Source organism: Myotis lucifugus, unplaced genomic scaffold (genome assembly GCF_000147115.1).
Source record: "Myotis lucifugus unplaced genomic scaffold, Myoluc2.0 scaffold_967, whole genome shotgun sequence".
Lineage (NCBI taxonomy): Eukaryota > Metazoa > Chordata > Mammalia > Chiroptera > Vespertilionidae > Myotis > Myotis lucifugus.
In genome coordinates, this window is record NW_005872015.1 from 102,669 (window position 1) to 113,077 (window position 10,409).

At 56.2% G+C, this 10,409-nt stretch overlaps 1 protein-coding gene across 1 annotated transcript; it reads left to right on the forward strand.

Annotated features, from left to right (window-relative positions):
• Positions 1–3,084: 3,084 nt before the first annotated feature.
• NTN5 (netrin 5) lies at positions 3,085–4,955 on the forward strand. Its single transcript, XM_006109565.1, is given in 5 exon segments — positions 3,085–3,295; positions 3,409–3,558; positions 3,957–4,010; positions 4,227–4,307; positions 4,546–4,955. Coding segments are annotated over 5 exon segments (906 nt in total).
• Positions 4,956–10,409: the final 5,454 nt, after the last annotated feature.

A 10,409-nucleotide genomic window follows, 5' to 3' on the forward strand; every position in this document is an offset into this window, starting at 1 on the left:
CCCCAGAGCTGCCTGCTCCTTGCTTCTCCCCTCACTGTTCTCCAGCTGGGGGTCCCCTCTTCACCTCCCCCACAGGCTCTGCTGCCTACCTGCCCATTAGGGGGCCCCTGCTCTCCCTGACCCTCGATCACAATGATAATGATAATGACACGAATAAACACCCAGCCCAGGGCCTGGCTTGCTGCAGGGGCCCTGTCCTGACTCGTTCATTGTGCAGCTGTCACCCGCTGCGTGCCGGCCAGGCACTGTCAGCAGGCCCATCTTACAGATGAGGAGACTGAGGCTAGAGTTGGGAAGTCCCTTGAGCAAGGACACACAGCCAGTAAGTGGCCGGGCCAGAAGCGGGCTGGGGGTCTTGGCTTGTCCCTGCCACGCTCCTGTCCGGCGCCGCCACACTCAGTGTCCTCGGGCAGCAGACAGGACTCGCTGCCTGGGCTCTCCTTCCGGCTCCGCTGGTGTGATCCTCGCAAGTGGCCCAACCTCTCTCTGCCTCCGTTTCCCCACCTGTAAAGTGGGGGCAGTAACAGTATTTCCTTTATGGGCGGCAGTGAAACTCCAACGAGCTCATTCATATACAGGGAGTCCTTAGAGCAGGGGTGGGGAACGTCCGGCCCTCGGGCCACCTAAGGCCCGAGAAATCATTGGGTCTGGCCCTGCCAAGGCATCCGGGATGAGTTCATTGAATGTCTGACCAACTACAGCAGGCTGGCTTTTAAGTCGATAATATCGTATGGCCCTCGAATGACGTTATACATGTCCAGTGGCCCTTGGCAGAAAAAAGGGAACCCACCCCTGCCTTGGAGTAAAGCCTCATGGGGCACCTGGCACCGAGGAAGAGCTTGCGGGGTCTCTGCCAATGTTGCCATCCCCCAGACACGGAGGCAAGGCCGGGCCCGCATCCATCACCTGCCTAAGTCTCACTGCCAGCAAGGGCCGCCCCCAGCGCTCCCCGGGCCTGGCCCCTGGCCCGCTCAGCGCCTTCTCCCGCCTGGTGCTCCCAGACTGCAGCTCTGAGTCTGGCCCCCTCCCCCTTCCCTGCAGAAGCCCCTCCTCAGAGAGCCCCCCTGCTCCTCCCGCCTCCAGCTGGCAGCCCTTGCTAGCTGGTCTGAGGCCCTGGGAGGTGACCCCACTCCACTGAGATACACACAGACACACACACACAGGCACAAAGACAGACACACACACACACACACACTCACTCCAACTCCCTGGACGACCCTCCCTCTACCTCCCACGTGCTTAGCCCTTTTCACCCTGTTTCTTCCTGCAATGACTGACTTACAGACCGTCCATTGTCCTCAGCTCCCCACTCTATCCTCATCCTAACGGGGGTCCTCCTTGACCCTCTGCCCCCACCACCTCAGGGCCTCTGTTCAGTGGATCCATTCCCACCAGCCAGATCTGAGGGAGGGAGGGGAGATAACATGGCCTGGGGGTGCAGCGGGGCTCATCCTGGGCCTGGGAAGAACCTGGGAGCAGGGGGAGGCTGTCCCTCAGCAAATCACACCCCCTTCACTCACCCCCACCCTCCACCCCTCCCCACCCCCTTCCCCGGCACCAGGCTGAGCAGGGCTCTGTCCTCTGCACCTGAGTACGAGACCAACTGTTGTGACGGAGAAGGGTCGAGACAGGATGGGACTCACTCCTGTGGTGAAGCTGCAGGCTTTCCGGAAGGGGTGGCCTGAACCCCTTCCCCACCTGAGTTCTCCACAGGGGAGTGAGGTGATGCGATCACCCTCCCGTCAGAAAGAACCCAAAGGTCACTAATCACCCGATTACCAATTGAGATCCCCACCGAACAGGGGGGAAACAGAGGCTCAGAGAGGCAGCGTCATTTCCCAAGAACACACAGACACCCCGGCTCCCTGATGACCTTCCCACTATCCCTCTGGGTCTCGGGACTTGCCAGCCCAGCCTCTCCACTCTCCTGGAGTCCACAGCTCCTTCGATCGCTCCGAGGAATGGTCCAGGGACCCCCACAGCAGCATCTCACTTTGGGATGTTTGCTAGAAATACAGACCCCTGGACCCAGCAGAAGCCCCGGGGCTGGGCCCTGGAATCTGCATTGTTCTTTTTCAAATTTCCACCCAGGAATCCTGATAAACAGTAAGATTTGAGAGCCACTGCCTTCGGACACCTGATCAGTGCTCCCCGGACAATGTCCACAGTCCTCACAGAATCCTGTGAACTATGTAGGAGCACAGACTCCGGAGCCCGAAGGCCTGGGTTCCAATCCTGCCCCTGACCGCCCCTCAGCTGAGTTACCTTGGGCAGGTGCCCTCACCTCTCTGTGCCTCAGTTTGCACATCTGTAAAATGGGGATGGGGATAGCGCCGGCCTCACAGAGCTGCCTCGAGAATGCCACACACCGGGCACTCAGCCCCCGGCACCTGGCGCACGGAAGCTCTCAACGGGCAGGTCCATGCGATACAGTGTGTCAGGCCCTGAGTTAAGCACTTTATATCTATTAGGTTTCATTTAAACCACACGAAGCAGATAATGTAAGTGTCATTTTACAACAAAGGCAGCTGAGCTACAAAAAGGAGAAGTCAAATGCCCAAGGAACACAGTGGGACATGAACACGTAGGGCAGTGATGGCGAACCTATGACACGCGTGTCAGAGGTGACACGCGAACTCATTTTTTTGGTTGATTTTTCTTTGTTAAATGGCATTTAAATATATAAAATAAATATCAAAAATATAAGTTTTTGTTTTACTATGGTTGCAAATATCAAAAAATTTCTATATGTGACCCGGCACCAGAGTTAAGTTAGGGTTTTTCAAAATGCTGACACGCCGAGCTCAAAAGGTTCGCCATCACTGACGTAGGGTCTGACTCCGTAGCCCGCGCCCAGAGCCGCCGCTCTTTAAGGCCCCTGGTTTCACACCATCGAGGTTCATCAGTCCCCTGGGGCTTACCCGGCTCCAGAGCCCCCATTTTAAAGACGAGAATAAATAGGTTCTGAGACCCAGGCTTAACCAGGTACCCCCATCAGGCAGTCTCTTTTAGGTTGTAGCCTCAGTCAATATCCTGAGGGCAGGGGGAGAAAACTGGGGACAGGAAACAGAAAGCCAGGGTCTGATGGGCCCCATCTCGCTCCCAGCCTGTTCCTGCAACCAGCACGCCCGCCGCTGCAGGTTCAACTCGGAGCTGTTCCGGCTGTCGGGGGGCCGGAGTGGCGGTGTCTGCGAGCGATGCCGCCACCACACGGCCGGGCGGCACTGCCACTACTGCCAGCCAGGGTTCTGGAGGGACCCCGGGCAGCCTATCACCAGCCGTAAGGCCTGCAGGGGTGAGTGCAGACTGAAGCCCAGCCTCGGCGGGTCTGAGGCCGGAGGGGCTGGGGAACGGAGAGGGGGCGTCTAGGGCCCAGACACCCACATCCAAGATCCTCTCTTCACACAGCCTGCCAGTGCCACCCCATTGGGGCGACGGGCGGCACCTGCAACCAGACCAGCGGGCAATGTTCCTGCAAGATAGGGGTCACGGGCCTGACGTGCAGCCGCTGTGGCCCTGGCTACCAGCAGAGCCGCTCCCCCCGGATGCCCTGCCAGCGTGAGTCCTGAGGGGCCACCGTCCTGCGTGGGGTTGGAAGGAAACATCACAGATCTCCAGTGGACAAGCAGGACGAGGGCTGGGTCCTGGGATGGGGGCGAGAGGCAGGAGGCCGGACTCTGGTTTCCGGGGGGGAAGTGGGGACTGAAAGTCCGGTCTCCTCGGTCGGTCTCAGTCTCGGAGAGGAAAAGGCTGGGGGCCTGGACTCCTCCATCTGAGGGAGGCGGGGCTGGGGGTGCAGATTCCTGGGTCTGAAGGAAGAAGGTCCGGAGAGAAGGGCAAAGGGTGCTTGCCCTCTTATGCCTGAACAGCTGGATTCCTGGGGGTGGGGGGTGCGGGGTGGGGGTGGGGATGGGGGGCAGGAACTAAGGTCAAAGTTCTCCTCCGGTCTCTCCTAGGAATCCCAGAGGCAACAACCACCCTGGCGACGACCTCTAGTGCTTACGGCTCCGGTAAGACAGGCGGGCGTGGAGACCCCCACCAGCAAGAGGGGCTGGGGCTGGGCTGATGGGGCTCCCCAGTGGGGACACGGGGGTGGCCCATTGAGCTCAGTCCCGGGGTCTGAGCACCCCAGCTGCCCACCAAGATGGGATGCGGGGCTGGGCAGGGGCAGAAGGCTGTGGTCCCGGCCTCGGGGAGCCCACGGCAGACAGCCCGACCCTCCCCAGACCCTCAGTGTCACAACTACTGCAATGTCTCGGGCACCAGGGTACACATGAGCCTGCGGAGGTTCTGCCAACAGGACTACGGTGAGTGATGGGCAGAAAAGGGCCTGGCCTGCGGCTGCAGAGGGGCCCGGATGACACGCCAGCCCTCTCGCCTCTTTCCCTCTGTTCTTGGCCTCGGCCCCATCCCCACAGAGACGCACCCTTCCTGATGTGACCCCGGAAGCCCACCCTCAGGTCCCCGCCCCTCCCCATCAGAACCGACCCCCGGGGCCCTGGAGGCTCCCCCACCACCCAGGCCTGACATCTCTCCGCCCCTCAGTTCTCCACGCGCAGGTGCTGGCGGCGGAGGCGGAGGTGGAGGCAGCGGCGGGCCAGGCCTGGCAGCGGCTGGCCCTGCACGTGCTGGCCGTGTACAAGCAGCGAGCACGGCAGCCCGTGCGCCGCGGCGGCCAGGAGGCCTGGGTGCCCGGCGCCGACCTGGCCTGCGGCTGCCTCCGCCTGCAGCCCGGCTCCCACTACCTGGTGCTGGGCAGCGCGGCGGGCGGCCCCGACCCCGCGCGCCTGGTCCTCGACCGCCACGGCCTCGCGCTTCCCTGGAGGCCGCGCTGGGCCGGGCCGCTGCGGCGGCTGCAGCGGGAGGAGCGAGCAGGCGGCTGCCGCGCCCTGCAGCCTCCAGCCCCGGCCTAGCGCCCCGAGCGCGATGGCCTCGAAAGCCAACGGGTGCGCTAGGAGGAGCCCGGGAGCAGAGCCTTTTACCTCGACGGCGCGCGTCCCTGAGCCAATCAGACCTCGCGGTGCCCCTGACGTCACTGGCCTGCGCCAGCGCCGTGCAGGCGCGGAGGCCTCTTCACCCAAGGCCGCAAACTGCAAACGGGACCTTTGGTGCTCTGGCTGGACTTTTGGCCTGAGTCCCGTGAAACTAGTCTCCTCAATAAAGTCTTAAATCTTGAGGGATGTTGGCTACAGACCCCTGATCGGTGCCGGGAGGGGATCTGAGGGGCAAATGAAGAAGGCGTCGAGTAGAGCTGCGGAGCCCATAGATGGCTGCCGCTCCCTGAGAAAACGGCCAATCCAATGAAAGCGATGATATGACGTCACTAAGTGCTAGGGCAGATTGTGTTGCCTAAGGATTGGGTAAAAGCGAGGGGGTGGGGACAGTGGCGGGAAAAGGCGGGAATATGTCTTTTCAGGATAGCCGTGCCAGCTTTCCGGAAAGTTCCAGATTTAGGAACTTTCCGTTCCAGAAGGATCTCAGGATGGTTTCTGAGAAGGGAATAAAAAGACTTTGAGTAAATACCCGACAATGGTTCTGAGTGGGGTCCACCTCATCTGGAAGCATAGCCTAAGGGCCAGCGGTTCTCAACCTGTGGGTCGCGACCCCTTTGGCGGTCGAACGACCCTTTCACAGGGGTCGCCTAAGACCATCCTGCATATCAGATATTTACCTTACGATTCATCACAGTAGCAACATTACAGTTATGAAGTAGCCACAAAAATTTATGGTTGGGGGTCACAACATGAGGAACTGTATTTAAAGGGCCAGAGGGTTGAGAACCACTGGCTAGCCCTGTCCCCGAGAGAATAGCCAATTGCAAGCCACAGAGTAGTATGACATCAGTTGGTGCTAAGCAGAATTCCATCCTACCCAACAACTGGGTACCTACAGGCCACAGGGATGGGGTTAAAAAAGCTGGACACAGTAAATACGATGAAATGGAAGGTTGTCATGGCCTAGGATCTTCTTTGCCACCCTGACCTCTGCCTCCTGCACATAAAATCAACAACACAATTTCCATTTGGGTGACCTTTGCAGGAAAGCCACTGAGAGAGTCCTTTGGGGAAGTCTCAGAAGAAGGGATATGACTTAAAGTCCATTTGGGCTTAGGGAACAACCCTGTTCCTTCCTTGAGAGAAAGTGGCCTCTCAGTCAATGGGGAGCTAGAGTGGGCCATAGTGTTAGAGAGAATGGGTCCTCCAGCAATAAATGTCCGGGGTATGCTCCTGACGAGACTGAAAATGGCAGGACACAGCCTCCAGGAGGACACTGATCCCCAAGCTATCAATAATCTATACTAATAATAGCCTAGGTGGTCATCACGCCCTCATGTCGTCACAAAGATGGCTGCGTGAGGCCTGGGGTTCCTGTGGCTCCGTGCAGCGTGGAGGAGGCGGGTCACAGCGGAGGAGGTGGGTCATGGCAGGGGAGGGCAGTTGTGGGCAATCAGGCTGGCAGGGGAGGGCAATTATGGGCGATCAGCCTGGCAGGGGAGGGCAGTTGGGAGCGATCAGGCTGGCAGGCTGAGCGGCACTCCCCGCTGTGGGAGCACATTGACCAGCAGGGTGCAGCTCCTGCATTAAGCATCTGCCCCCTGGTGGTCAGTGCACGTCATAGCGACCGGTCGTTCTGCCATTCGGTCTATTTGCATATTAGCCTTCTATTATACAGGATACTTGTCTTTTTTTTTTTTTTTTAACCATTTCTCCATCTCTTCCACTAGAATGTGAACTCCATGGGAGCAGGGATTTTGTTTTGTTCATGGCTGTATCCCTGGTATCTAGAAAGGTGCATGACACATGGTATATGCTCAATAAATACTTATTGAAAAACATCAACGAATGGTCTAATTTGCAACCCAACTGAACCTGAAGTGATGCCTCAAACATCTGTAGTGTTAGGAGTCATAGTAAACCCCAAGTAACTGTGGCTTAAACAAGACAGAAATTTATTTCTCTCTTGCATAGCAGAGGTTTGGAGATCGTCAAGCCACCAAGAACCTACTAGCTTTCCTCTCCACCATCTTCAGAATGGCCCTTGTCCTCGCGGCCCAAGATGGCAGATAGTGCTCCAGCCATCATGTCTGTATCCTTGCAGCAGAATGAAGGGAGGAAAAGAAAAAAGGCAAAAAGGCCAACACAGCTGATTTATAATGATATTTTCCAAAAGATATTTTCCCTCTGTTCTCATTGTCCAGAAGTTAGTCACATGACCAGACCTAGCTGCAAGAGAGGATGGAAACATAGACCCCAATGCTGGGCTCTCTTGGACCCAGCTAAATAGGCTGTTTTGATAACCAGGAAAGAGAAAAGAAAGGATATTTGGAAAAAATTAGCTTACCAGGTTTATGTCAGACCCTCAACCAATCAGAATCCAGAATATACTACATCATGGGGTGCTAGGCAGAACAGTTTTTGGCGTTTGCGGGTGGGGGTGGAGGGGGGGGAGGCTAAGATTGAAAGTGGTTGATGTCTGGCGTGACATTCCATCGCACCTTCTGCTGCCCTAACCTTGGTTTGTTTTGTTCCGTGCTGTTACCATAGTGCCTAGAACATAATAGGCACTCAATAAAAATTTGTTGAATAAATAGGCAGGTCTTATTATTTTTCACATTATACAGATGAAGGAATTGAGGAACCCAGGGGGCCTCCACCTTGAGATGAGGGCAGGGATTCAAACCCTGGTGTGTTTGGCCAGAATTATTATTATTATTTTTAGATAAATTTTAAAAAAATCTTTTATTGATTTCAGAGAGGAAGGGAGAGGGAGAGAGAGATAGAAACATCAATGATGAGAGAGAATCATTGATTGGCTGCCTCCTGCACGCCCCACACTGGGGATGGAGCCCACAACCTGGGCATGTGCCCTGACCGGGAATCAAACCTTAACCTCCTCGTTCAGTGATGGCGAATCTATGACACGTGTGTCAGAGGTGACAAGCGAACTCATTTTTTTGGTTGATTTTTCTTTGTTAAATGGCATTTAAATATATAAAATAAATATCAAAAATATAAGTCTTTGTTTTACTATGGTTGCAAATATCAAAAAATTTCTATATGTGACACGACACCAGAGTTAAGTTAGGGTTTTTCAAAATGCTGACACGCCGAGCTCAAAAGGTTCGCCATCACTGTCTAGTTCATAGGTCAATGCTCAACCACTGAGCCACGCCGGCCAAGCTTGGCCAGAATTCTTTTTTTAAAAAAAATATATTTTTTATTGTTGATAGTATTACAGATATCTCCCACTCTCCCTGCCCCCCCCCCCACCTCCCTGGCCAGAATTCATAACCACCTCTTCAATGAATCAACTAGCTCAGAGAGGTGAGGAGTCAGCAACCATCACACAGCAAGCAGCTGGCACGCAAACGTAGTTGTCTAGAGCTGAGCTGTCCAATACAGTAGCCCCGTTTCAATTTAACTTAGCTAAAATGAAATAAAATTTAAAATTTAGTTCCTCAGTCGCATTCGCCACATTCCAAGTGGCTGGCGATTAGCGGGCTGGGCAGAGCGGAGCCAGGACGTTGCCACCATCGCAGGAAGGCCTGTGGGTGGCCCTGCTCTAGAGGCCATTTTCACGAAGATCACAGACTCTGGAGCCAGACTGCCTGGGTTCCAATCCCACCCCTCAGTTTGCTCATCTATAAAATGGCGATGATGATGATAATGACAGGAAGCAACCCCCGGGCGTATTGTGAGGGTTAGATGAGTTAATAGTGTACGTCATGGGCTCAGAGCAGTGCCTGGTACAGAGTAAGAGCCGTTTGAGTTTGTTGTTATTATTTAAACACACGGTGGCCACATCTCTCCCAGAAGAAGAGCACTCAGGAGGCTAGAACATGATGGAGAAGAGAAGGAAAGAGGGTGGAAGAGGCCAAGAGGGGCTGTGGGAACCACCCCGGCCTGAACAGCCTGGCCCTCCTGCCTCCCACCCAGGGGCTGGGAAGGTGGGAGATGAAAGTGAGGAGCAGGCGAGCCCCATATGGTCCTCGGGACCCAAACTTTGTTCCCAGCACCCGAGACGAATAGGCGTGAAATCCACATCTGGGACCCACTTCCGGCCTGGCCATTCCCTCGGGCACCGCGCCCAGCCTGTCTGTGCACTGTAACGGAGGTGGCACAGGTGGCGGCCTGAGCTCAGAGGGGGCCCCTGCCCACCTCAGCATGGCCAGCGGCTTCCTGCAAGAGCAGACTCCCAGGTGCAGCCAAGTCTGGGAGTCATTTGCCCAGCAGGGAACTGGGAAGAGCAGTTAGAGGCAACCATTTCTGCAGAGGCTCTGAGGCCAAGGGGCCTGGGGTGGCAAAAAGGGAGAGATGAGGCTGGGAACCGGAGGTGTCCAGATCAGGGGGGGCCTCTAGGCCCAGGCTGGGGGCCTGGGCTTTTCCTCAGGGGCACTGGGGAGCCAGGGGGCGTCTCTGAGCAGGGGAGGGGCAGAGTCAGCTGTGTGAGAAAGTGATGCGGACAGTCATTGACCTGGATCAGCTCACTGAAGAGCCCAGAGAAGGCCTTGAACCCAGCATGGAGGTCAGGGAACTCCCCGCAGAGCAGGTGACATCTGAGGTAGGCCTTGAAGGACAGGAGGAGGATTTGGTCTTGCCTAGAAAGGCTTAGGGTGGGAACTTTGTCCAGCACCCTTGGAGCTATGGGGTAGCTATGACTAGGGAGAGGCAGGCTCAACTCTAGATGTATAAAGACCACTCTGGCCCTGGCTGGTTTGGCTCAGTGGATAGAGCACTGGCCTGCGGACTGAAGGGTCCCGGGTTCGATTCTGGTCAAGGACACATGCCTGGGTTGCAGGCTCGATCCCCAGGCGAGGGGCATGTGGCAGGCGGCCGATCGGTGGTTCTCTCTCATCATTGATGTTTCTGTCTCTCTCTCTCTCTCCCTTCCTCTCTGAAATCAATAAAGGTATATTACAAACAAAACAAAAAGAGCACTCTGGGGTCTGTGGAGGGTAGACTGGAGGGCGAGGGAGCCTGGAGGGGGAGTGAATTGTAGGCAGACCCTGTTTTTCCTGCACTGTCAGTTCACCGTCTCTCCCTCTCCTCTCTGGTTCCTTCATTGTCTCTGCCTCTGAGAAAGTCCACGTTTTTCTTATTTTCTCCCATCCCTGGGGTCGGCTGCTGTAAAAAATTACCACAAACGGTGTCGCTTAAAATAACAGACATTTGCCGAAACCGGTTTGGCTCAGTGGATAGAGTGTCAACCTGCGGAGAATCGGGGACCGGCTGCCTCCTGCACGCCCCACCCTGGGGATGGAGCCCGCAACCCGGGCCTGTGCCCCTGACCGGGAATCGAACCCTGACCTCCTGGTTCAGAGGTCCATGCCCAGCCACGGAGCCACGCCGGCCGGGCCAGTCCCTCTTTTAAGCCGAAACGCTGTGGCCTGGGAGCCCCGGGAGACCTCT